General features: G+C 43.1%; 1 protein-coding gene across 2 annotated transcripts; it reads left to right on the plus strand.

Moving 5' to 3' along the window:
* LOC115128312 (dyslexia-associated protein KIAA0319-like protein) lies at positions 1-27756 on the plus strand. Of its 2 annotated transcripts, none has more exons than XM_029658047.2 (22): positions 1-429; positions 7607-7795; positions 8999-9127; positions 17624-17997; positions 18291-18525; positions 18785-18883; positions 19128-19225; positions 19501-19588; positions 19919-20011; positions 20452-20584; positions 21094-21322; positions 21560-21683; positions 22097-22229; positions 22628-22776; positions 23214-23365; positions 23864-24002; positions 24295-24454; positions 24742-24884; positions 25323-25445; positions 25638-25728; positions 25888-25982; positions 26078-27756. In XM_029658047.2, exons 3-22 carry the CDS (start codon positions 9019-9021, stop codon positions 26272-26274), a joined length of 2964 nt encoding a protein of 987 aa, XP_029513907.1. In that variant the 5' UTR covers positions 1-429; positions 7607-7795; positions 8999-9018; the 3' UTR covers positions 26275-27756. The 2 variants fall into 2 exon arrangements, with proteins under 2 accessions (XP_029513907.1, XP_029513909.1); XM_029658049.2 differs by having other exon boundaries at positions 7607-7784.
* The last annotated feature ends 243 nt before the right edge of the window (positions 27757-27999 follow it).

The following is a 27999-nucleotide window of genomic DNA, read 5'->3' on the forward strand; positions in this document are numbered from 1 at the left end:
GAGAATGGGGGGAGCAAGAAGGAAAAAGCCAGTGAAACCTTGCCCGGATCTAAAGTTGACCATCGCATAGATCCTTGTTTGCTTTTTTCCACATGAGAACTTGCGTCTAAAAAGTTGATGACAGAGGTGGCCTCCCAGTGACCGCGTCACATGGCAGAGGGAGGGTACCTCTGCAGGCACCACGTCACGACTGATCTCGAGCCACCGCGCTGCCAAAATGCAAATAAACAATTATTTAGAATATCTGATAACTAAGTATTTTTTACCTGTGGATTTTTGTGTTATATGAAAGCAACCTAGAAGATCTGGAACGAAGCCCTTTGGACTTCTAAAGCCAGAAACAACTTCAAAAAGCCAGGCATTTTTGACAGCTGTCATCGCAGTTCGTTTCATTATCAGGATACAACTGTTGATAAGACTGAGGCGGATGTAAGTGTGGCAATGTCTGCTTGCTGTAATGCGGATCCGAGAAATTACCAATATCATGCAGGTTTGCTTGTCATGTAAAGTGGGAGGTTGATATTAAATGACTTTCTAGCGCAGCAGTTGCCACATACACTCAGTTCGATAATCAGTCAGAAAATGATGTGTGTGTGTGAGAGAGCCTATGCTCCATGCCATTGGATTGCTTTCTACTCCAACCTGAACTAAATGTGCTCATGCTGCTCTCTGTTTTGTTTTTGTTTCTCTGCACTTCCTGTAAGAACTTGCTGAGGAATTGTGAAGGGAAAAAATAGTAGCCTACTGCTATTCTACTTGGGTTAGATTTTCAGCATGTGGCGAGCGTTCCACCTTTTCTAATTCTATAGGAGGATAATAGGCATACACTGAGTGTACAAAACATTAAGAACACCTGCTCTTTTTCCATGACACAGACTGACCAGGTGAAAGCTATGATCCCTTTATTGATGTCACTTGTTAAATCCACTTCAATCAGTGTAGATGAAGGGGAGGAGACCGGTTAAAGAAGGATTTTTAAGCCTTGAGGCAATCTTTTCAACCTCTTTCTTTATCCACCAGATGACAGAAAGTGAAAGAAAACAGCTGAATTGAACAGTATGTCAGTGGAAGGGAGAACAGTAGCAGGTGACCCAACTGTGGTTTGTGACTGCTATGTATCCAATTCAATTTGGTAACAGAATTTTAAGTTTTAATCACTGAATTCATAAACAAGTTGATATCAGTAAAAACACTGATTTAATTTGATAGGTATACATTTACATGTTACTTCTGTGAATTTTCATTTTCCTCATGAGGGTGAGAAATATGAAAATACCTTGAAGAAATGTGTGATTTTGGTAACAGTACTTCAAGGCAATGTTTCCCAAATTTACAGAAGGCGTATTTAAACAAAAAAAATCCTAAACTGAACATAAGTGTTGATAGTAGTTGGCAGCAATGTTCCCTCTAAATTGCGTGCATAGCCAAACATTTCTGTAAAAACCCAACAATAAAGCTTTGTTCCAAAAATGTTTTATTAGTTTTGGGCTGTTTTGTGGAAGGTGCACCCGATTCTGCTGCCCTGCGAACTGTTCCAATTAGGAAACATTTCATGTGACTGTAGGTCCCAATTCTACCTTCACGAGAGCCAATCAAGTGCACTGTATGCCCACCGCTGGCCAGTCGGATGGCTCAGATTACCGTGTCTGCAGTAACGTAGCAAGCACAAGAAATCTATAGCAAAGTTAATACTGTGAGATTTCAAAACATGTAAAACCATGACTACAGGGAGACTGTCAAGGAATACAGCAAAAAAGCTGCTGTTTTATGAGTGAGTTCATGTTCATTGCCACTCAGCGCTACAACAAGCAGTGCAGCAGTAATGAATCAGTAGGCAAGTGTATCTATAGGCTTGCGTTGTTATTATTAGCGACTTGGGTCTTTTTTTATATCAAGGAATATTTCACTTTCTCTGTTCACGGGAGTAACAACATGAATTTGTGCATGAGGCAGATATAATGCGGCGCGACTCAAGTTTCGCCATCCGCTGGAAGACGGTGTCCCTTTTTGGTCAGTGTCAGAGGAGTAAAGTCAGAGCGGAGGGATGTTGAGAAATGGACCCTCAGTCTGCTGCTCTCTCCCTCCGCTGAGACTGACCATCAGATGCAGGCACCATCAGCCCAGTAAAATAGAAAGCAAATTATTTAAATGTATGCTCACTCAGGGGTGCTTCATAAGTAATACAACAACGGATCTATTACTGGTGTTCATATAGCCTATCTCAAAACAATTTATATAATAAAAAAGTTTATTATAGTTTACTGCACAAATCTGATTGCTACAGTACTGTTTTTAATTGGTTGATGTTGCATAGGTTTACATTTTAAGTCATGTCAACAACAAAAAATCTGAGTGGCAGATCTCAGCTTGCATTTTGACTCAAAGTGATCTTGGTTGGTGACCACTGTTCTAGAGTTTTCCCTGTTAACACTATCAACTTTTCCCTTTACTGTGCCAATTGTGATTGCATCAACACAATATTAACCACTTTCAATGTAACACACTGACACAAAACAAACTTGTTTTAGGCTAAACGCATTGGAGTAAGATTCTATTGTATTGACATGCTTGACTCAGCCGTACTCTACACAGACCGGAGTGGCATAAACAATCAGAGTTGCAGTAGCCCTATATGCAAATAGACCATTGCCATATATGGATCTGTGCCATTTACTTTTAACTGGACTGTGTTTACAGCATGAGCGGTTGTGAGTAGATGTGCTTGTTTTGAGATCAAAGCGAGAGCTGCATGGGTACATTTTTGTTCTTCTCCTTTGCTAGTTTGTTAGTTATTAGCCCAGTTATAGATCATTTGTAGTCGGCAATGGGGGAGTGATTGCTTCCAACAAGAGCACAAAATGTTTACATTTCTAGACATCTTTGAAAAGCTAGTCAGGTATAGAGATTATTTTTTTAAACGTGCAGTGTTGTATTTTGTGGCATTCAAAGTAGGCCTGCAATCCATGAGACTTTCCATGAGACTTTCAAAAACAAACACGCAGGGCTTGACATTAACCTGTTTATCCACTTGTCCTTCAGACAATGAGTCTGAAAATGTTGTGTTTGATGCAAGAAACCACTTTACAAAATAAAATGTATTATTGCTCAATCTAATTCATGCTGATAAAAAAAGAAAGAATCCATAGGCCTAATGGATATGCTCAAACTCGCACACGTTTGATTGCCCCTTTAAGTGTATCTGTAGTTCTTACATCCATTTTTGGATTTACAAATTATTATTTACAAAGATATTATTATACGTAATAGAAAGCAATAGGTTATAAGAAGCCAACATAACCATCCCATAAAGTAAAATGTAACATCCTTGTCCATGTATGGCCATTAATGTAAACCTTAATATTGGTTAATCCTGCAGTAGATGTTGTTCAATTGGTAACATACATTTTGTCTTCTTCTAATGCCTCTTAAGGGGAAAGTAATCTAAAAGTAACTGAATGTAATCAGATTACTTTACTGAGTTTTGGTAATTCAAAGGTTACGTTACTGATTGCAATTTTGGACAGGTAACTGGAACGGATTACATTTAGAAAGTAACCTACCCAACCCAGGTGTTTTGATGTATTTATAATACCTTTTTTTAAATCAGCAGTTCAAAATAATAACAAAGTGGTCCCCGCCCCTGTTTCTATAAAAATTTGAGGGATTGGGCAGGGGAAATGTAACTACCTCAAATACTTCATACCCCTGCACATTGATGTGGTACTCGTACTCGCTGTATGTATATAGTGCCTTTGGAAATGTATTCAGACCTCTTGACTTTTTCCACATTTTTTTACGTTATAGCCTTATTCTAAAATCAATTAAATAAAAACATTTCCTCAGACAATACCCCATAATGACAAAGTGAAAACAGGTTTTAAAAAACCCCAGATACTTTATGTAAATAAGTATTCAGACCCTTTCCTATGAGACTTGAAATTGAGCTCAGGTGAATCCTGTTTCCATTGATCATCCTTGAGATGTTTCTTCAACTTGATTGGAGTCCACCTGTGGTAAATTCAATTGATTGGACATGATTTGAAAAGGCACACACCTGTCTTAAAAGGCCCCACAGTTGACAGTGCATTGGTTTTTACCAAGCCATAAGTTTGAAGGAATTTTCCGTAGACAGAGACAGGATTGTGTCGAGGCACAGATCTGGGGAAGGGTACCAAAAAATGTCTGCAGCATTGAAGGTCCCCAAGAACACAGTGGCCTCCATCATTCTTAAATGGAAGAAGTTTGGAACCACCAAGACTCTACCTAGAGCTGGCCGCCAGGCCAAACAGAGCAGTCGGGGGAGAAGGGCGTTGGTCTGGGAGGTGACCAGGAACCCGATGGTCACTCTGACAGCGCTTTAGTGTTTCTCTGTGGAGATGGGGAGAACCTTCCAGGAGGACAACCATCTTTGCAGCACTCACTGCTGTGGGGATGTTTTTCAGCAGCACGGACTGGGAGACTAGTCAGGATCGAGGGAAAGATGAACGGAGCAAAATACAGAGAGATCCTTGATGAAAACCTGTTCCAGAGCGCTCAGGACCTCAGGCTGGGGCAAAGGATCACCTTTCAACAGGACAACGACACTAAGCACACAGCCAAGACAACGCAGGAGTGGCTTCGGGACAAGTCTCTGAATGTCCTTGAGTGGCCCAGCCCGAGCCTGGACTTGAACCCGATCAAACATCTCTGGAGGGATCTGAAAATAGCTGTGCACTGACGGATTTGCAGAGAAGAATGGGAGAAACTCTCCAAATACAGGTGTGCCAAGCTGGAAGCGTCATACCCAAGAAGACTCAAGGCTGTAAGGTGCTTCAACAAAGTACTGAGTAAAGGGTCTGAATAAATTTGCAAACATTTCTAAAAATATTTTTTTGCTTTGTCATTATGCGGTATTGTGTGTAGATTGATTTAGGGGGAAAAAAAACAATTGAATCAATTTTAGAATAAGGATGTAATGTAACAAAATGTGGAAAAGGTTAAGGGGTCCGTATACTTTCCAAATCCATCCGCTTAATTTGTATGTATTTTATTCCTCTTTAAATCAGCATCATTGGGAAGGGCTCATAAGCAAGCATTTCATGGTAAAGTCTACATTTACATTTAAGTCATTTAGCAGACGCTCTTATCCAGAGCGACTTACAAATTGGTGCATTCACCTTATGACATCCAGTGGAACAGCCACTGCTTCAAAGTCTACACCTGTTGTCTTCACTGCATGTGACAAATACATGTAATGTGTAAAACAAGCTTATATTTTGGGTTCTGATGGAGGACAACAGTTGATCTAAGCTCATTAGGCATTTATGTTATATTCTTTTAGAATCAATGGGTTCATATCGTTAATTTATTAGCTCAAAAATGTATGTAGCAACTGCATTTTGGCCCTTTAAGACTTTTTCTGGGAGATGTTTTCTAAGACACCATTTTTCCATCTGTTTGACAAGAAATCGAAGCCTTTGCTCATTCCTAATTTTTTGGATGGAAAATGGTGGAAAAAATGTATATATGCCTTTAGTTTTCATTGGACTCCCTATTTGACATGTTCCTATGAACTTCACACGTTGGTGCTTATGGGCCCTTTTACCAGTTACAAAAACGGACTTCTTCAAGAGCAAAAAGATTATTGTTGGAAACTCTCCACATGTTGATGTCGTTTTTGAAAGGCCTTTTTCATCATGCGTGTTTGGTACCTGCTGACATGTTTATGTTTTCAGAATTTAAAAAATCTTATCGAGGATCGAAACAGATAGTTTTCAGCATAAGGACTAATAACCGTTGTAAAATGCTGTTCTGCTGTCCCTTCAACATTTGAAATGTGCCTTAACCACATTCCATCAGCACCTCACCCTATATACCATAAACAATGTTCAGAAGGAGAGTGCATGGAAGTGAACGCTGAGGTCAGTGGGTGGAGAGACAACACCGACGACTCCTGTCAGGCAGATATTTAACCATGCTCATGATTCTCTCAAACAGAATTTCTGTTAACCCGACCGGAAGCCTGTTACAAGTGCTTATAGAACAGCCACTCATTACTATGTTATAAAACATCTCCAGGAGAACCTCTTTCTTCTAGAGGTCGACCAATTCATCGGAATGGCCGATTAATTAGGGCCGATTTCAAGTTTTCATAACAATCGGAAATTGGTATTTTTGGGCGCCGTTTTTATACCTTTTATTTAACTAGGCAAGTCAGTTAAGAACACATTCTTATTTTCAATGACTGCCTCGGAACTGTGGGTTAACTGCCTTGTTCAGGGGCAGAATGACAGATTTTCACCTTGTCAGCTCAGGGGTTTCAATCTTGCAACCGCATAGTTAACTATTCCAATGCTCTAACCACTGCACTCCACGAGTAGCCTGTCTGTTACGCGAATGCAGTAGAAGCCAAGGTAAATTACTAGCTAGCATTAAACTTATCTTATATAAAACAATCAATCATAATCACTAGTTATAACTACTAATCCAGTTTAGCAGGCAATATTAACCAGGTGAAATTGTGTAATTTCTCTGGCGTTCATTGCACGCAGAGTCAGGGTATATGCAACAGTTTGGGCTGCCTGGCTCATTGCGAACTAATTTTCCAGAATGTTACGTAATTATGACATACATTAAAGGTTGTGCAATGTAACAAGAATATTTAGACTTAGGGATGCCACCCGTTAGATAAAATACCGAACGGTTCCGTATTTCACTGAAATAATTTACGTTTTGTTTTCGAAATGATAGTTTCCGGATTCGATCATATTAATGACCAAAGGCTCGTATTTCTGTGTGTTATTATGTTAAGTCTGATTTGATAGAGCAGTCTGACTGAGCAGCTGCAGGCCCGTAATCATTCATTCAAACAGCACTTTCGTGCGTTTTGCCAGCAGCTCTTCGCAAGCACAGCCCTGTTTATGACTTCAAGCCTATCAGCCTAATGGCTGTTGTAACCAATGTGAAATGGCTAGCTAGTTAGCTGGGTGTGTGCTAATACTGTTTCAAACGTCACTCGCTTTTAGATTTGGAGTAGTTATTCCCCTTGCGCTGCAAGGGCCGCGGCTTTTGTGGAGCGATGGGTAACGATTCTTAGTGTGGCTGTTGTCGATGTGTTCCTGGTTCGAGCCCAGGTAGGGGCGAGGAGGGGGACGGAAGCTATACTGTTACACTGGCAATGCTATAGTGCCTATAAGAACATCCAATAGTCAAAGGTATATGAAATACAAATGGTATAGAGAGAAATAGTCCTATAAATATTATATTAACTACAACCTAAAACCTCTTACCTTGGAATATTGAAGTCTCATGTTAAAAGGAACCGCCAACTTTCATATGTTCTCATGTTCTGAGCAAGGAACTTAAACGTTTAGCTTTTTTACATGGCGCACATTTTTACATGGCACACTTTGTTTTTTAATTATTTAAACCAAATTGAACATGTTTCATTATTTATTTGAGGCTAAGTTGATTTTATTGATGTTTTATATTAAGTTAAAATAAGTGTTAATTCAGTATTGTTGTAAATGTCATTATTACAAATAAAAAATCTTTAAAAATCGTCCGATTTAATCGGTATCTGCCTTTTTGGTCCTCCAATAATCGGTATCGGCGCCTCCTCCCCCAGGTTGCTCTCTCGTCTGCCAGGGCAGTAGGGGGTCAGAGGGAGTGTCATGTTGAAGCTGCTCTTCCACATAGTGGTGGTGTTGACCTGTCTTCACCCTTCACCTCACCTCCCTCCCCACATAAGCTAACTCCAGCTGCTCTCAGTCTCCACCCTCTTCTACCAATTGGCCAGGAGAAAGGTAAATAAAAGGTAAACTGTACTGTAAAAGATTGTGACCTTAATGCACGCAATTGTATTTGATCACCTGTCTGACTCTTTTTAATGTCCTGAAATGATACAATGTGTCCATTCGCCTTAGCTGGGATTTACAGAAGAGATTGGGCTATTGCCTGGGGTAAGTGAACTGAATAGTCACGCAAGTTGAGCTTGTTCTGAGATTGCTTCATTGGGCAGGTGATTATCTTTTTAAAGAAGTGAAAACCACCAAACTGCAAAGTAGCCTAAAACTGATCTTTCTGGTTCCGCCCCATTTGTTTAAGTGAAAGACAGACAATTTATGGCAGTCAGAGCCTTTACAGAAAACAATCAAAATACAAAGACTTTCAGTACTGATCTTTCTGAGTCCTCCCCTATGTGTAGGTGAAAGGCAGGCAGTATATGGTTCTTCTGTGTGGAAATAACTCATTTACATTTTCGCAGAAGTGATCATAATTTTCGGGGCAACCAAAAATACTCCTGACTTGTCTATCAGACTTTTAAAAAATAAGTGACTTTTTACCACTTTTCTTCCAAATTTCGTGTTCTCCAATTGGTAGTTACAGTCTTGTCTCATCGCTGCAACTCCCGTACAGACTTGGGAGAGGCGGGAAAAAAAAATCGGAGAGTAGTGCATACTCCGAAACACAACCCAGCCAAGCCACACTGCTTCTTGACACAATGCCTGCTTAACCTGGAAGCCAGCCGCACTAATGTGTTGGTGGAAACACCGTACACCTGACGACCGTGTCAGCGTGCACTGCGCCCGGCCTGCCTGCCACAGGAGTCGCTAGTGTGCTGTGGGACAAGGACATCCCTGCCGGCCAAACCCTTCCCTAACCACGACAATACTGGGCCAATTGTGCGCCGCCCCATGTGTCTCCTGGTCACGGCCGGCTGCAACAGAGCCTGGACTTGAACCCAGAATCTCTAGTGGCACAGCTAGCACTGCGATGCAGTGCCTTAGACCACTTTACCACTCGGGAGGCCTCCTTTCAGACTTTAAATGTCAATCCCTGCTTAGCGCCTGGTTCGTGCCGGTGTTGAATTACATCAAGGTGGTGTAATGTTGTAGCCTGGAAATCCAGACTGAAGCATACTACGCTTCACTATTGTTTTACTATTGAGAGGAATTTGGTCTGGATTTCCAGGCTAGTAATGTTGTACAATCCTGACAACTGTTTCTGTTCTGTCCAGGTCCTCAATCCTCGTGGAAAATGTCCTATGCATATCAGAACCTGTTCAGCTGGAGTCGACCTCGATTGACACAGACACATCTCCTCTTCCTATCACTGAGCTTCTTGTGCCGCTTAGTTGCTCCCGCAGGTAAAACGCACCAATACATTTCTCTGGAATTATTTGCGATGTCATGATTGTCCAGGATGTTAGAATGAATGAGATCTATTCATTGAGTTGATTATTTTGTTATACTTACCATAGGCTTTATGGAATCTGAGACATTGCAACATAAATACCAGTGTCTAACAATAGATGCTTGTCTTTATTACATAGTTTGTGTCATAGTTTGCGTCCGCATGCTCCTCAGCCGAAACAGTTCGGTAGAGTTCGTGCATACATTATGAGGAAATTTTTTGTGACGTTTTTGTACGTTTTGAACTTCGGTGAGGGTTATTTTAGCTGTTCGGGGGAACATCTTTTTGGGGGGGATGCAAGTCGAAGTTCAAATCCGAAGACTACGCCCCTTCGTCGGTGATTGGTCAACAGTAGTAATTCTTCAATAAAGTTTTTGTTGTTGTTGAACAAGAGACGACTCGTTGGCATGCACATTTATTTATTGAAAAATACTTAGTTAAATGTAAAATTGTGTGACTAACATGCTGACTAGACCGGGCACTCGCGTGCGTCCGCGCATGTTGATTTTGTCCATCCACACCAGACCGATCAGGACATGAATGTTGAAATATCAAAACGAACTCTGAACCAACTATATTCATTTGAGGACAGAAACATTCATGACCATTTAGCTAGCTTGCTGTTTCTAGCTCATTTCTCCTGGGATATAAACATTAGGTTGTTATTTTATCTGAAATGCACAAGGTCCTCTACTCCGACAATTAATCCACAGATAAAAGGGTAAACCTAGTTAGTTTCAGTCTTCTTCAGACTTTATATGGCGGTTGGCAACCAACTTTAAGGTGCATTACCACCACCAATTGGACTGGAGTGTGGACCTCAGTTCAGCTTTTGCTCACCAACGTGGGTATATGCTCCTATAAACATATGGGAGAGGCGGGACTTGCAGCGCGTCAAATATAGAACCAAGTTCTATTTTAGTGCCTGGCTACGCAGACGTGTGCGAGCAGTTTGGATGAAATGATTGAATAACATGTACAGTTGAAGTCTGAAGTTTACATACACTTAGATTGGAGTCATTAAAATTCATTTTTCAACCACTCCACAAATTTCTTGTTAACGAACTATAGTTTTGGCAAGTCGGTTAGGACATCTACTTGTGCATGACACAAGTAATTTTTCCAACAATTGTTCAGACAAATTATTTCACTTATAATTCACTGTATCACAATTCCCGTGGGTCAGAAGTTTACATACACTAAGTTTGTAAAATTATGTCATGGCTTTAGATGCTTCTGATAGGTGACATCATTTGAGTCAATTGGAGGTGTACCTGTGGATATATTTCAAGGCCTACCTTCAAACTCAGTGCCTCTTTGATTGACATCATGGGCAAATCAAAAGAAATCAGCCAAGACCTCAGAAAAACAATTGTAGACCTCCACAAGTCGTGTTCATCCTTGGGAACAATTTCCAAATGCCTGACGGTACCATGTTCATCTGTACAAACAATAGTACGCAAGTATTAACACCATGGGACCACGCAGCCGTCATACCGCTCAGGAAGGAGACGTGTTCTGTCTCCTAGAGATTAATGTAAATGTACTTTGGTGCGAAAAGTGCAAATCAATCCCAGAACAACAGCAAAGGACCTTGTGGAGATGCTGGAGGAAACAGGTACAAAAGTATCTATATCCACAGTAAAAACGAGTCCTATGTCGACATAACCTGAATGGTCGCTTAGCAAGGAAAAAGCCACTGCTCCAAAACCACCATAAAAAAAGCCAGACTACGGTTTGCAACTGCACATGGGGACAAAGATTGTACTTTTTGGAGAACTGTTCTCTGGTCTGATGAAACAAAAATATAACTTTTTGGCCATAATGACCATAGTTATGTTTGGAGGAAAAGGGAGAGGCTTGCAAGCCGACGAACACCATCCCAACCGTGACGCATGGGGTGGCAGCATCATGTTGTGGGGGTGCTTTGCTGCAGGAGGGACTGGTGCGCTTCACAAAATAGATGGCATCATGAGGGAGGAAAATGATGTGGATATATTAAAGCAACATCTCAAGACATCAGTCAGGAAGTTAAAGCTTGGTCGCAAATTGGTCATCCAAATGGACAATGACCCCAAGAATACTTCCAAAGTTGTGGCAAAAGGGCTTAAGGACAATGAAAGTCAAGGTATTGGAGTGTCCATCACAAAACCCTGACCTCAAACCTATAGAAACTTTGTGGGCAGAACTGAAAAGAGCGTGTGTGTGCAAGGAGGCCTACAAACCTGACTTAGTTACACCAGCTCTGTCAGGAGAAATGGGCCAAAATTCACCCAACTTATTGTGGGACGCTTGTGGAAAGCTACCCAAAATGTTTGACCCAAGTTAAACAATTTAAAGGCAATGCTACCAAATACTAATTGAGTGTATGTAAACTTCAGACCCACTGGGAATGTGATGAAAGAAATAAAATATTAAATCATTCTCTCAACTATTATTCTGACAATTCACATTCTTAAAATAAAGTGGTGATCCTAACTGACCTAAGATGGGGAATTTTTACTCGGATTAAATGTCAGGAATTGTGAAACTGAGTTTAAATGTATTTGGCTAAGGTGTATGTAAACTTCCGACTTCAACTGTATGTATAAATGTATTTTGCAACGCTCGCGCACATAATGCAAGCGGTGAGGTCATCATGTAAGATCTCAGCAAAAATGTGTTGATGACAGATTGGTTGAGTTATCTTAAATGATTTCGGACTGTTATGAGGAATTATATACTGGCTATGGGGTCTCAAAATGGACAAACGGTACAATTATGTTTATTTAATTTTTTTAAATTTCAAGCGAAGGTCTATTTAAGGGAGTATGCGAGCACACTTGTTTGGTTCGCCTAGCTGATTTCGGCTAGACACCAGTCGAACTGAAGCATACTGTGTGTTTATCGGGTTGTTAGTAATTGTTTGTACTGCCTGCTGGTTCTGAGGCGTGCATGCATATTTCAGTGGTAGTTCCACTCCGAATGGCTGTTTTTACAGTGTGGGTGAGTGATGCCACAAGGCCTGGGGGGAGGAAATGACTAAACAGAGACAAAAGGGCCCATTCTCTAAAAGAAAGCAGAAAGGCTCAATCGCTGCAAGCAGTTTTACAGGGAGTTCAAGTTACACCCACATCCCATAATATTCAGCTCTGGAGCGTCTGGAGCTATGGCAACAATAGCCATGGGAATAGGTGCGCTTTCAGTGAGTGTCTGAGTTGATGGTTGGTGCCATGTCTTGTCTAGAGACACATCAAATCATATGTATCTATAAAGCTCTTTTTAAATCTGCAGATGTCACAAAGTGCTTATACAGAAACCCAGCAATGCAGATGTACATTAGAAGCACGGTGGCTAGGGAAAACTCATTAGAAAGGAAGGAACTTAGGAAGAAACATGGAGAGGAACCAGGCTTTGAGGGGTGGCCGGGGATTATAAGAGTACCTGGCCAATAAGGCCAGATCGTTTTTCAAACGTTCATAGATGACCAGCAGGGTCAAATAATGATCAGTGGTTGTGGAGGGTGCAACAGATCAGGAGTAAATGTCAGTTGGATTTCCGTAGCCGAGCATTCAGAGGTCGAGAGAGAGAGGTCGAGAGAGAGAGGTCGAGAGAGAGAGGTCGAGAGAGAGAGGTCGAGAGAGAGAGGTCGAGAGAGAGAGGTCGAGAGAGAGAGGTCGAGAGAGAGAGGTCGAGAGAGAGAGGTCGAGAGAGAGAGGTCGAGAGAGAGAGAGAGGTCGAGAGAGAGAGAGAGGTCGAGAGAGAGAGAGAGGTCGAGAGAGAGAGAGAGGTCGAGAGAGAGAGAGGTCGAGAGGTCGAGAGAGAGAGAGGTCGAGAGAGAGAGCCAAAGGAACTGAATAATATTAAGAAATGCTACAGAAGGAAGGAAAGTAGTGTGGAGACCCACCAAAAATCAATTAAGCAACAACAAATTCAATCCCTTTTAGACAACGTCCGGGACAACTTGGCAGTAGAAAACCTAAGCGGTATATTTGACCTCTCAGCTTCCCTATCAAATCTAAAAATGTCAAGCAGGCAACCTAAGAAAATGAACAACAATGGCAAATGGTTTGATGAAGAATGCAAATGTCTAAGAAAGAAATTGAGAAACCTATCCAACCAAAAACAGAGACCCAGAACCTGAGCCCACACCTTCACCATGGTGAATCACTAAAACAATAGAGAAATACACTACGGAAAAAGAGGAACAGCACCTCCGAAATCAGCTCAATGTAACTGAAGAATCCATAGACTCTAACCACTTCTAGGAAAATTGGAACACACTGAACAAACACAGAGTTATCTATCCAAAATGGAGATATGGATAAACCACTACTCCAATCTGTTTGACCCAATAACAAAGAACAAACAGCAAAAACAATTACATGATCAAATACAAATCTTAGAATCAACTATTAAAGACTACTAGAACCCACTGGATTCTCCAATTACATTGAATGAACTACAGGACAAAATACAAACCCTCCAACTCAAAAAGGCCTGTGGTGTTGATGGTATCCTAAATTAAATGATCAAATATACAGACTACAAAATTCCAATTGGCTATACTTAAACTCTTTAACATCATCCTCAGCTCTGGCATCTGATCACCCCAATCCACAAAGTGGAGACAAATTTGACCCCAATAACTACTGTGTGATATGCGTCAACAGTAACCTTGGGAAAATCCTCTGCATTATCATTAACAGCAGACTCCTACAGTTCCTCAGTGAAAAGAATGAACTCGTCAAATTGTCTTTTTACCAAATTACCATATGGCAGACCACGTATTTACCCTGTACACCCTAATTGACAAAGAAACAAATCTAAACAAAAGCAAGGTCTTCTTATGCTTTGTTGACTTCAAAAAAGCTTTTGACTCAATTTGGCATGAGGGTCTGCTATACAAATTGATGTCAGACATACGACATTATAAAATCCATGTACACAAACAACAAGTGTGTGTGTGTGGTTAAAATTGGCAAAAACACACATTTCTTTCCACTCTTCATCATATATATATATATATATCAATGAATTGACGAGGGCACTAGAACAGTCTGCAGCACCCGGCCTCATCCTACTAGAATCTGAAGTCAATTGTTTACTGTTTGCTGATGATCTGGTGCTTCTGTCCCCAACCAAGGAGGGCCTACAGCAGCACCTAGACCTACTGCACAGATTCTGTCAGACCTGGGCCCTGACAGTAAATCTCAGTAAGACAAAAAATAATGTTGTTCCAAAAAATGTCCAGTTGCCAGGACCACAAATACAAATTCCATCTAGACGCCGTTGCCCTAGAGCACACAAAAAAGTATACGTACCTCGGCCTAAACATCAGCGCCACAGGTAACTTACACACAGCTGTGAATGATCTGAGAGACAAGGCAAGAAGGGCCTTCTATGACATCAAAAATTAAATAAATTCAACATATTTGAATCAATTACAGAACCCATTGCCCTTTATGGTTGTGGTCTGGGGTCTGCTCACCAACCAATAATTCACAAATGGGGGCAAACAGAGCATGCTAGAATGCTATTTGGCCCCAAACAGAGAGTAAACCTGACCACTGTGACTGATTCAAACTTAAGGAACGCTTTGACTATGTACAGACTCAGTGAGCATAGACTTGCTATTGAGAAAGGCCTTCGTAGGCAGACATGGCTCTCAGGAGAAGACCGGTTATGTGCACACTGTCCACAAAATGAGGTGGAAACTGAGCTGCACTTCCTAACCTCCTGCCAAGTGTATGACCATATTTGAGTTACATATTTCCCTCAGACTACACAGACCCACAAAGAATTTGAAAACAACAAACCGATTTTGATGAAGTCCCTTATTTATTGGGGGAAATACCACAGTGTGCCATCACAGCAGCAAGATTTGTGACCTGCTGCCACAAGAAAAGGGCAACCAGTGAATAACAAACACCATTGTAAATACAATCCATATTTTTGCTATTTATTTGCCCTTTTGTATTTTACCTATTTGCACATATGACATTTGAAATTTATTAGATTTTTTTGTAACTTCTGTGAGTGTAATATTTGCTGTAAAAAAAAAGTTTATTTCACTTTCAATAAAGCCCTTAAATTGAGGTAGAGAGAGAGAGAGAGAGGCAGATAGATGGGGGGGACACTGACCATGTCCGACAATACCCCCGGACAGGGCCAACCAGGCAGGATATAACCCCACCCATTTGCCAAAGCACAGCCCCCACACAAGAGGTCGAGAGAGGTTGAGAGGGAGATAGACGGGTCGGGGGACACTGTGGCCCCATCCAACGATACCCTAGAAGGCCAGCATCCCAGAGTCGCCTAGTCACTGTTGACTTTGAGACTGGTGTTTTGCGGGTACTATTTAATGAAGCTGACAGTTGAGGAGCTGTGAGGCATCTGTTTCTCAAACTAGACACTACAACGTACTTGTCCTCTTGCTCAGTTGTGCACCGGGGCCTCCCACTCCTCTTTCTATTCTGGTTAGCGCCAATGTGCGCTGTTCTGTGAAGGGAGTAGTACACAGCGTTGTACAAGATCTTCAGTTTCTTGACAATTTCTCGCAAGGAATAGCCTTAATTTCTCAGAACAAGAATAGACTGACGAGTTTCAGAAGAAAGATCTTTGTTTCTGGCCTTTTTGAGCCTGTAATCGAACCCACAAATGCTGATGCTCCAGATACTCAACTAGTCTAAAGAATGACAGTTTTATTGCTTCTTTAATCAGCGCAACAGTCTTCAGCTGTGCTAACATAATTGCAAAAGGGTTTTCTAATGATCAATTAGCCTTTTAAAATTATAAACTTGGATGAGCTAACACAACGTGCCATTGGAACACAGGAGTGGAGGTTGCTGATTATGGGCCTCTGTACGCCTAATGTAGATATTCCATTAAAGATCAATCGTTTCCAACTACAATAGTCATTTACAACATTAACCATGTCTACACTCTACTTCTGATCAATTTGATGTTATTTTAATGGACAAAAAGTTGCTTTTCTTTCGAAAACAAGGACATTTCTAAGTGACCCCAAACTTTTTCCAAAATAATGTGGTGATTGACGGTGTAAAAGGCAGCACTTAGGTTTAGGACAGACGCAGAGCCTTGGTCAGACGTCATGAAAAGGTCATTTACTACTTTCACGAGTGCCGTCTCAGAACTATGATGCTGTCTAAAACCAGACTGGAGCGTTTCGAATACATTATTTGTCTTCAGGAAGGCAGTGAGTTGCCGTGCAACAGCTTTTTAATAAAAAATAATAAAAAAATATTGGAGAGGAATGGGTATAGGCCGATTTTTATTTTATTTTTTTTAAACATTTTATTTATTTATTTATTTATTTATTTTTTAAAACATTTTCTGGGTCAAGGTTTGGCTTTATCAAGAGAGGCTTTATTACTGCGATTTTTATTGAGTTTGGTACATATCTGGTGGATAGAGAGCCATTTATTATGTTCAACATAGGAGGCCCAAGCACAGGAAGCAGCTCTTTCAGTAGTTTAGTTGGAATAGGGTCCAGTATGCAGCTGGAAGGTTTAGAGGCCATGACTATTTTTGTGAATGTTTCGAGAGATACCGGATTAATAACCTTGAATGTCTCCATTTATCTTAGGTGCTGGCAGTTCTGTTTAGACTCAGGACAACTAAGTTTTGGAGAAAGACACAGATTCAAAGAGGAGTCCATAATTGGCTTTCTGATGGTCATGATCTTTCCGTCTAAGAAGTTCAGGAATCCATCTGCTGAATTGAAGGCCGTCCTCTCTTGGGAGATACTGCAATTTTGGATTGTTTGTATCCTCCTCAATCAGGTTGGAAAAGAAGGCTGATCGAGCAGCCGCAGGGGCTCTTCGATATTGCATGGTCCTGTCTTTCCAAGCTAGTCAGAAGACTTCCGGTTTGGTGGAGCGCCATTTCCGTTCCAGTTTTCTGGAAGCTTGCTTCAGGGCTCGGATATTTTCTGTATACTGCCTTTTTGTTTATGTTCTTGAGCCCCTGGTGATAGGACTTTAGACCTTGGTGATAATGTAGCCTAATCTCTGTCTTTTGTCAGGGAAAGGTCTCCTTTCCCTTTTACCGCTGTGACTTGGTTGAGCAGTTGAGCTTCATGCATGTCTGGAGTGTTACTGTATGTTAAGAAATTGCATTTGCAAGGTACATATGGCTATAGAAAGATAACATGGTAAGCTAAACGCTTGTTTCAAGTTTAAAATGGTGTTGTTAAAAAAAACGCAACATCCATGCCTTAAATCTGTGGGGCGCAAAACCAGTGTCACCTGCTTTTCTCATCTGCCTAGCACATTAGTGTCACTGATTGCTCTGACTGCATGCAACTGGCTTCCCAGCGCTAAGCAAGAAGGAACTAAAAGCAACACACTCAGGGGCCCATGTATCTGAAATTACCCATCCTTGACCCAGATGGCACTGATCACATCCTCTTATACACACACTGTAACAACTCTCTTTCCTTCTCCAGGTGTATCTGCTGAGATCTGCAGGGTGACGGGGGGAGTGTTGGGGATCCACTGGAGCAGCGTAGTCGATTTAGGCTGGCGCCCCCTGGCCGTGGGGAGGGGCAGCGCCAGCTGCTGGGACTCCTGCTGTCTTGAGCCAGCCTGCAGCGCTGTCTGGAGCCTGGGGGGGCACTGTGTGCTGCTGAACTGCTCCAACAGAGGAGTCTGTGAAGTCACATCTCTCCCCCAGCCCCACACTGAGTCCCTGGGGCTCCTACAGCTATTTTCAAAGGGCACCACCACAGCTCGGAGGAGAAGGCTCAGGCGGGCACAAACAGGAAAGGGAAGTGAGGCCGTAAGCCAGAAACATGGGTCGGACCACAAACGTTCTAGCACTGTGAGTCAATGGAAAGTTACTGTTCTGTAGTTGAGTCATAAATGACGGTTTACCTCCGTTCTTCCTTCCAGGATCACTGGGACAGAGTAGATGAATGCACATACTAAATACCTTCATATACATTTCTACATGCATATGACAACCTTATTTCCCTGACTTGTGTGTTATTGAATATCATGCAATCTCTTAACTGCAGTGGTTGACGTCGTGAAGGCTATTGAAGCCTGTACAATGTAGCCAATGCCTTTAGTCCTCTTTCCATTCTCATCTGAAGTACATCCATGTCTTGGCAGGGAGTTTCCAAGGATGAAGAGCTTCCGGCTCCAACAGTCGGCGGCACCAGCGGAGTAGCTTTCCCTCAAACATCTGATAAGAATAACAGCCAGCTAACTGATGGAAGTGGAGAAGCTCCATCACCCTCACAGCAGAACTCTAAATCAGAGGACGCCATAGGCCCAGCATCTTCCAACAGCAGCTCTGTGCTTCCTGCTAATGCTCCTACAATCACTACATCACCAACCCAGGCTGGTAAGGCTGTGGACACGGAAATCTTGACTTAGTATTCCTCAAAACTCACCCTCGGCAACTTTTGGGTTAATAACATACTAATCACAAAATGTATGTGTTGAGGTATGTATTCATGGCAGGTAAAGCATTTGCTCTAGACATCTACTCCAGCTCAAAAACTGGCACCTGCTGCAGATTTCTGTCTACTTTGAATTAACTGCTGTTTCAGTTGCTCCGTCCTCCAGTTTAGTCCATGTCATGCCTCTGGTTTCCATGACAGTCCGGGAATTGGTGGTGTCGGCAGGCGAGAGTGTGGCGGTCACGCTGCCGCGCAACGAGGTAGAACTCAACGCCTTTGTGGTGCCAGCGCCCCAGCCAGGTACTACTCAACCTACCTGCCTTATTACTTTGTTTTACTGTATCATACACCTGTATTATACACACCCTCTGTAGTCCATGTGTCACCCCTAATTCTACATACGCTTATCTGTTGAAGTTTGCGATGACGATGACAAAGGGGAGAGCTACTGCAGAAAACAGCCTGGTACTAAGGCTAGCTCTGTATCCCTGCATGTCATTCCTCGGCTTTGACTCGCCCCTCTCTCTTTCTCACTTCTCGAAAGGGACCGACTATGCATTTGACTGGCTCTTGAGGACTCACCCCAAAGACTACAGTGGAGAGATGGAGGGGAAACACAGTGAGACGCTCAAACTCAGCAAGGTGCAGCTCCTTGAATTAGTTCAACCGTTATCTCTCTCTCTCTCTCTCTCTCTCTCTCTGTGTCTCTCTGTCTCTCTCTCTCTCTCTCTCTCTGTCTCTGTCTCTGTCTCTCTCTGTCTCTCTGTCTCTCTCTATCTCTGTTCAAACCCCGGCCGCTTAACTGAAATTGAATTTGTGACTAGAGCCATTTATACAGTACTGTAATACAATGAGAAACAATTCCTATAGTATTCGCTCTAATTCAACCTTTCTCTGGCTCTTGTTCCTGTGTTCAGCTGACGGTGGGACTGTATGAGTTTGAGGTGACCGTGGACGGTGACGGAGCACACGGAGAGGGCTATGTCAACGTCACAGTCAAACCCGGTGGGGGTTAAACTAACATGACTCGTATTGACTGTGTTTGATATGCTCATTAGTAGGAACGTGCAAACTGTAACATATTAAAGGGCACCTCCCCTGACTCTCCCATTAATGGGCTTATACTGAACTGTCGACAATGACTCATACCTGGGTCATGTTCATTCGAACCAAATGGAAGATAACAGACTGAAACAGTGATGGATTACCTGGAGTTGTCCAATAAGAAATGCTCATTTTAGTTTTCCATTGCAACAATGTTTTGCTACGCGTTCGCTAATGAACACAACCCAGCTGTACCATTCAGCCAATTAGCTAACCTCTTCCACTTCACAGAGCCACGGGTAAACAAGCTCCCCGTCGCTGTGGTTTCCCCAAAGTTCCAGGAGATATCCTTGCCAACCAGCTCCACCGTGATCGACGGCAGCCGTGAGTACACCTGGCTTTTTGGTCTCAATCAAATCATATAAACTAGAATTGCACCATCTGTTGATGATGTCAAAAGGGGTCTTATGTTGCATCTTGTCTAGTTGTTTCCTGACAAAAAAAGAGATTTGGTCAAGGGTGCCTTTATTTAGATTATAGCTCTACTAGCGTACATTGAAATTATAGCCTGACCATTTTAGGTCAAGAACCGGTATTTGCCCTAGAATACTAATGTTGATCTTTAGCTTGGTGCAAAGGTCCTCCAAACACCACCCTGGGCAGTTTTTACATTATCACCTTACATAAAACAATGGAAGACAAACTTTAGTAGTCAGGGTTGAGACCGGGGCAAAAATATAGGCAGGGTGGCCTATACATTTAACCGGTTCTTTTCCCCTCTTCTTCCTCCTCTCTTCCTCCTCTCGCTGTGTGCGGCCCCTCAGAGAGCACAGACGATGACAAGGTGGTGGCGTGGCACTGGGAGGAGGTGAAGGGCCCGCTGAGGGAGGAGAAGGTCTCTGCAGACACCCAACTCCTCACCCTCACCGGCCTGGTCCCAGGGAACTACACATTCAGGCACTGTTACCTTGTCTTCTCAATGGGCAATGCGTCATCTTGTATATTCTCTACATATTGTTTTATATTCCTTGAGGTACTTCTTTCTATTTTTGTCCCTATGGGCATGCTCTACCTTGTATTCCCCTTCTATCTCTTACTTCAGATGTTTTCGTCATACCATATCACATGCATTCGCCCACGCCCCTCACCCCCTCTCCCCATTTCAGCTGTAGGTGAAGGCTACTGTGGGTCTTAGAAGCAAGGAGGATGTTAGGAATTTGTCTATCTGTCATAAACCGGACCTTCCTGCACGGTACTCAGATTAGCATCTCAGATGTACACATGCCTGGCACAGTACCAAGTAGTTAGAGATGAGGGGTTGGTTTAGAATTAAGCGTAAGTGTTCAATTAAAACAGTCCTCCCGCATCCTTCAATATCACACCTTTTTACTTCACCTCCAAAACAAATGAGTTGGTGTGTTTTTGAGTTTGTAGTTTTTATCTGTCCCCTATTTTCTCCCCTTTAGTCTGACTGTTACGGACTCGGACGGGGCCCAGAGCTCCACCCAGGCCACGCTGTCGGTCAACAAGGCCGTGGACTACCGGCCGGTGGCCAACGCCGGGCCCAACCAGGTCATCACGCTCCCGCGCAACGCTGTCACACTACATGGCAACCAGAGCACGGACGACCGCGAGCCGCTGGCCTACGAGTGGTCGCTCAGCCCCGAGAGCAAGGGCAAGGTGGTGGAGATGCAGGTGAGAGAGGAGCACCAGGGGAAGCTTCGGTTTGTCAGAGACCATGCACAGGGCCTGTCTTAGCAATCAAGGGGATTCTGTCTTTTTTATTATTATTTCATTTTCACTTTATTTTCATGATAGCCTTATTGTGGCAATTGTTGTTTTGAAGGTGGACATTTCTTTGTTTCGGGCACCAAAAAAAAAAAAAGTGAAATTCTTCTCTGCCATCTTGATAGCATTCTCTTCGTTCGATAGGGCGTCCGGACTCCCGCTCTGCAGCTGTCTGCCATGCAGGAAGGAGACTACACCTTCCAGCTCACTGTCACAGACACAGCCGGACAGCAGGACACGGCACAGGTCACTGTTATCGTCCAGCCAGGTAAGCCAGCAGCATGTGTATCATGTGTGTCTATGGCTAATGTCAACACCAATGCTATTGTGTCACTTATCTGAATGTGTGTTGGCTTAACCTTGTTGAGGCTTACATTGGGAATAGCATCAAGAGAAATGAATGGAAAATGCTACCTCCCTTGTGTGATCTTGCAGTTGTGTGAATATCATGCCTGATTTACATGAAATAAGCCACACATTATTTTCTCTAATTCTTTGCTATTATATAACATATCTGAATGGATGTTTGTTTACCCTTGATGAAACATACATTGAGAATAGAGACAGGCTAAACTAGCACGATTCTGTACGTGAGAATACACTTCTATATGGATATTGTCCTCCCAGCATGTCACCAAAATCTATGTTCTCCTGAGCCTGCTTGTGTTCCATCCTCCTCAGAGAACAATAAGCCCCCAGTAGCAGACGCCGGTCCAGAGAAGGAGCTGACCCTACCTGTGGACCGCACCACTCTGGACGGCAGCAAGAGCACGGACGACCAGAATATCTCCACCTACCACTGGAAACAGAGCAAGTCAGTATTCACAGACGGACACAGACCAGACCAGACCAGACAGACAGAACCACCCACCCACCCACCCACCCACCCAACATGCACATAGACGCACACGCACTCAACCACATTCATGCTCACTTTCGCTCACGTACACACTCACATACGCACACACTCCCAAATAAACACAGAGCACCCTTTGGCAAATGACAGACTCGCTGTTCTCTGTATATGAGATTGACACTTGGTTCAACTCACAGAGGCAATATGTTGAGTGGGAGAAGATTCTTTGGAGCTCTCTTCTATTCCATCTCTCATGATGTATGGCCCAGTTCAGCGCTATGTGCTGACAGCGGAGAGTGGAACTGCTGTTTCTCCACTTGTCTGACTCTGTGATGGTCTGTCTGTCTGTCTCTCAGGGGTCCGGACGGAGTGAAGATCGAGAACGCCGATGGCGCCGTTGCCACGGTGACGGGGCTGCAGGTGGGCGAGTACGAGTTCAGTCTGACCGTGACGGACGAGAGGAAGCTGGCGAGCACCGACACAGTCACGGTCATCGTCCGAGAGGGTAATTTTCCCGTTGTGTGTGTTTTCGTTTAAATTCTCTTTCCTGATTTCGTAAGAGTAGGTTTTTCCTTAGCCTCTGATTTATTTCTGGGTGCTGAGATTAGTTTTTACCAGACAAACACAGTTATTATTTGAGTTTGCAAGAAAGGCATTTCACTGTACTTGTGACATTAAAAACTTGAAACTTTATTTAATGTAGAATTGCCGACAAAGAAATGTGTCAGAGATGGAACTCTCTGAAGCTTTCAGAAACAGGCTAGACGAGGTCTCACACGAGACGCACTCAACTATTCAAAACCCCTTTGAAGTATAACTGAAGCATAACTCACACACCTATATTATTACCAGGTGCATGGAGAGAAACAGCATACGGAGTATTTCAGAATACTCTTTGGCACGGCAATATCCTTTAAAAGTGTCTGGTCTTCTCTTTACCAGAGTTAGACCAACCCCCAGTAGCCCATGTCCAGTCCAGCCCGGCCATCTCTCTGCCCCTGCGGACTGCAGCCCTGGACGGCTCCCACTCCACAGACGACAAGGGTGGAGTCGGCTACTTGTGGACCCGTGACGACAGTAGTCCTGCAGCAGGGGTGAGAGAGAGTCCACTCCGTGGTACTATAACGGATAACAGAAATATTTACAGAACATATTATTAAGTGCTAGGGGAACTGTGGCAAACATACAATGTACCTATAGTAAGTCAACAGAAAATGTACAATGTAGCATACATTTCCCTCTTCATTGTTGTATTAGGTAAAAGCATTATGATCAAATGCAATCTGCTCTTGCATTTCTCATGATAAACATTCTACTTAATAATATTTGCGTACAATGACCTACTACTGGAAATATTTTGAACAAGTATGTGTTCTGGTCAGACCAGTTTTTCCACTTTTCTTTTTGCAGTAGTGTAGGCCATTGCATGCAGCTCGAAAATACAACGTTCTGCAATTATAACATAATTCAATGTCTTCAACGTCTTTGAATTAAGAAATGTGTCATCAACATAAGACAAAATACCTTTGTAATTGATCAAATACAAATCAAATGCATCTTGTCTGAAGAGTTGTGTTGTCTTTGTCCCCCAGGACGTACTGAACAACTCTGACCACCAGGCGGTGCTGTTTCTCACTAACCTGGTGGAGGGAAAGTACAGCTTCACTCTGACTGTGACAGACAGCAAGGGCCAGAGCAGCTCAGACAGAGGGACTGTAGAGGTCAAACCGGGTTAGTGGGCTCCTTATGGACTACAAACACAGCCCCAAATCAACCCCTCGACACTTGGTCTGAAATAATTAAATGGATGTGGCTATAGCTACAGCTAGCCTGTTGATACACTAGGTTTATTTTCCATTATATTCCTCCCTCCCAATCCATTCAGATCTATGGGAAGTAGGAGAAATACTATATGGATAACACACACAAGCACAGCAGAAATGGGTCCTACACACACTATCATTATCCCAATGTCTTCCTCTCCTCTCCCTCACTCTGTCCTCCGCCCTCTCTCTCCTGTCAGACGTGTGGCAGCGTGACCTGGTGGAGCTGGTGCTGGAGGTGTCTGTGTCCCAGGTGTCCCACCGCCAGAGAGACATGCTGCTCAGACAGGTGGGCGTGCTGCTGGGCGTGCTCGACAGTGACATCATCGTACGGGAGGTCAGCGCCTTCAACGAGCACAGGTCAGCTCCTTTCCTCTGTTTCGGTCTCTTCATTTCAACTCACTCGACTTTATTGGCACAGTAAGTTACTTAATTGCAATGTAAGTGCAAGAACACAGGAATTCACTCTTTCTCTGACATACTATTTCTTGTACACATTTACAATGTGTAACTTTGTTACCACACTTATGAGAGATTCTTTGTTACAAAACTAGGAGTCAATGTTTATAATTACTAAGAATTATTCGTAATTAGGCTGGTTGTGGGAATCTATTAATTTCCTCCCATCTCCATTCCTCTCCTCTCAGTACTCGACTGGTGTTCTTGGTGTCTGGGGGTCCGGGTCGCCCCCCACTGTCCGGTCACAGTGTGGCTCTGGGGCTGCGCAACAAGCTACGCAAACAGAAGAACGACTTCCTCATCTTCAAGGCACGGCGGGTAGACACAGTCAGTGAGTATCCAGACACGTGACAAGATAAAAGCATGACATGGATGGAGAAATGTATTAGGACTAAATGAATTGAGACTTAATTTGAGACTTAATTTACATGACAAGCACTTATTGAGAGTTTGAGAGTTTGCTGTGAAATTAAACATGCTCTATGAATGAAATATGTATTTTTTTATATTGTTTTTACATTTGTGATCTTTAAAGTATGGGCAATTTAGTTTATTTTGACTTACCCTTACCTCTCTTTTTAACTTACAACTTCAAGTTTGGCTTAATATATTTGTTTTATTCATCTCCAGGTTAGATAGACTAGTCTTAAAAGACAGTTAGGATACGATTGTCGTCTTTGACCAAGAAGATTTCAAGAAGACTCTAGAAAACCTGTGGCCTGACGGAATTCGAAGTTCACGTCTCTTAACGTCTCTCTTCCCCCTGCAGCCTGCCAGCTGAACTGCTCCAGTCACGGGGATTGCGACTCGTTCACGCGGACCTGTATCTGCCAACCCTTCTGGATGGAGAATTTCATCAAAGGACAGCTGTGGGACCAAGAGAGCAACTGTGGTGAGGAGCGGAGTGGACACTCGTGAAATTGAAGATGATGACATTAGGATACTGTGAAGACTCATGTGACTGCATGAATTTACTTCCGAGTATGACACACAGTGGAAAGCGACGTAATGGAAATATCAAGTGCTGAATTTGCGCTTTCTCATTCTGACAACCTGCGACTTGTATTGACCCTCTCTCTTTCAGAATGGAGTGTGCTGTATGTGACCATAGCATCCTTCATGATCGTGGTTGCCATCGCGACCTTTGTCTGGGGAATAGTGTGTTGTTGCCGCAGGTAAGAGTGCCATTAACATTTGAGTTTGACATTTTTGTACATTAATATTATGTTGCTTTGTTTACATTGCATGGCGTGCAACTCTGTTTTAAATACGTGCTTGTTGTCCATCCAGTAATGTGGAATAAGCAGACTGACAGCACTTTGTGTTTTGAACAGGCGTAAGGGTAAAATGCGCCACAAGAGCAAAAGCCGCTATAAGATGCTTAATGGCGAAGAGCAGGACGGCCTGGAGCTACACCCACCCCGAGCTGGTAACACACACACTTTACATAGCCTCTGTGCCTTATTATCTTAGAATATGTTGAAAACAGCACATTCCTATTCCTTTCCCTTTCACCCCCACCAGGCCGAATGAAGCCGGCCCCCGCCCCTTCGTCCTCAGCCCTCATGCGCTCTGACTCAGACTTGGACAGTGACGACGGCCAGGGAGGGGTCCCATGGACAGACAGGGAACGAGGACACCTCCTCCGACCCCACAACGGCACCCTGGAAAACGGCCAGGGCCCCACCAGGAACAAAAAGCAAAGAGAGGAGCTGCTATAGCAACAGAGGGTGGTGGAACACCCCTCCCCACCCCTAATCCCTCACCACCCACTCTCTTTCACTCTTCTCCACCACACAAGCCGGACACCTCTCCACCCATAGGACACTTAAGACATATGGGTCCTGGAGAATGAGAGAAAACCCTGTTGGGAACAGGGTCAAGCCTCCCACCCACACACCCCCGTATTTAAACTTCCCTGCGCCCACACTGAGCCAAGATTAATTAAATTATGTTTAACCTCTGAGAAGGACAGACCATTTAAAGGAAAGATTTGTGGGGGGGGGGGGCACTGAGAAACTACCCCTCCACCCCCCAGGAGAAAACGGGAGACTGCTAGTGAAGACTAGCCTGAATATTCCTACTCTACTCTGACAGGTTACAAAATGGTTGACAAGTGACTTGTCTAGATGAAAACAAATCTAGATATCTGTGCATGAGAGCGCAGTTGTGATACGTATTCATGTTTGAATGGTGGTTAGGTCTGCATGAATTATCCATGTTGTGTGTGCCTGGAAGTGTCTAAAAATTGAAATATGTGCGCTTTTGGTAATTGTGCCAAAACGTTGTTTCAGTAAAGCGTTGTGTGTTTGACACTTAACCAGCATTGAGAGTCGAAACTGCTTTTGTTGCTGTCAGCCATGCTATTCAGAGGATCCTGGGAAATGCTGTTTTTTTCGAAAGCCATGCCTCATACTGTATGAACACACTGGACTACACAACATTGACGCCCCCACCCCTATTACTGGGAGATGATGATGAAGACACCAATGACACATGGGGAAGAAAGGGGCAATGCTTCCTACTCACCTCAGATACTAACGACTGTTCGAACCTGGAAGACCACTTACGGTCTTGTTTGTTTTTAAGATTTGTTTTGGCTGACCATTTTGATCCTGACGCACTTTGTTTTTCACGCTCACCGTGGCTATGTCTGTCTGCATCTCCACTACTCTCACAGGCTGCGAACTGAACAAGTGCTGATCCACACACGTTGATCAGATTAGCAATTTATTCAGTTCAGCCGTAGATACAGAGCGGTGGGATTCTCCATTGCCCGACACGTACCTCCTCCGAACTCGAGTGGTGTGGTCACTTTGCATGAAGATTACTGTGAACCTGACCCTTCAAGTCTGACTTTAGAGATGCTTTTTTTGGTTGTTGAATGTTTAAGAGGAAAGCCCCCCCGATCTAATCGGAGGAACGCTCTGTGAAATAAGCAATCATTTCTTTACCAAACCTTTCTCAGTGCAAAGTCATCTCATGCTATTCCTCCAATGCGCTAGTCGAGCACATTTTTATGAAAAATTGGCAGCATTCTGGGAGTCCACTGTGGCGGCAGAGAGGGCGCAGCCACGAAATGAAAGGGATTCTGTGTTCATTTCATTGTTAAATAACAGTCATTTTAGTGAAGGATTCTCCTCACTATGTGACCAGACCATATCAAACTGGATTATCTGTAAATTAAAATCAAATATGTTTTACTTTGTCCACCTTTATTTGATTTTTTTGTCAAGACTCCCAAAGTTTTTAAAGCTATGGCTAATCTAAAACATCTGCAAAAGTCTAAACATGTCATTAGCTCTCTGACCAAGGAGAGACCAACTGTGAACCGCTGAGAAAACACTGCCGCACAGCTATCTATTCTATTGCCACTTAGACTTCACATTCTCTTTTATGGCTGACCATTACTGACGGTGGTTCCCCTTTAGTGCTTCATAACACTA

Source organism: Oncorhynchus nerka, linkage group LG4, assembly GCF_034236695.1.
Source record: "Oncorhynchus nerka isolate Pitt River linkage group LG4, Oner_Uvic_2.0, whole genome shotgun sequence".
NCBI classification, from domain to species: domain Eukaryota; kingdom Metazoa; phylum Chordata; class Actinopteri; order Salmoniformes; family Salmonidae; genus Oncorhynchus; species Oncorhynchus nerka.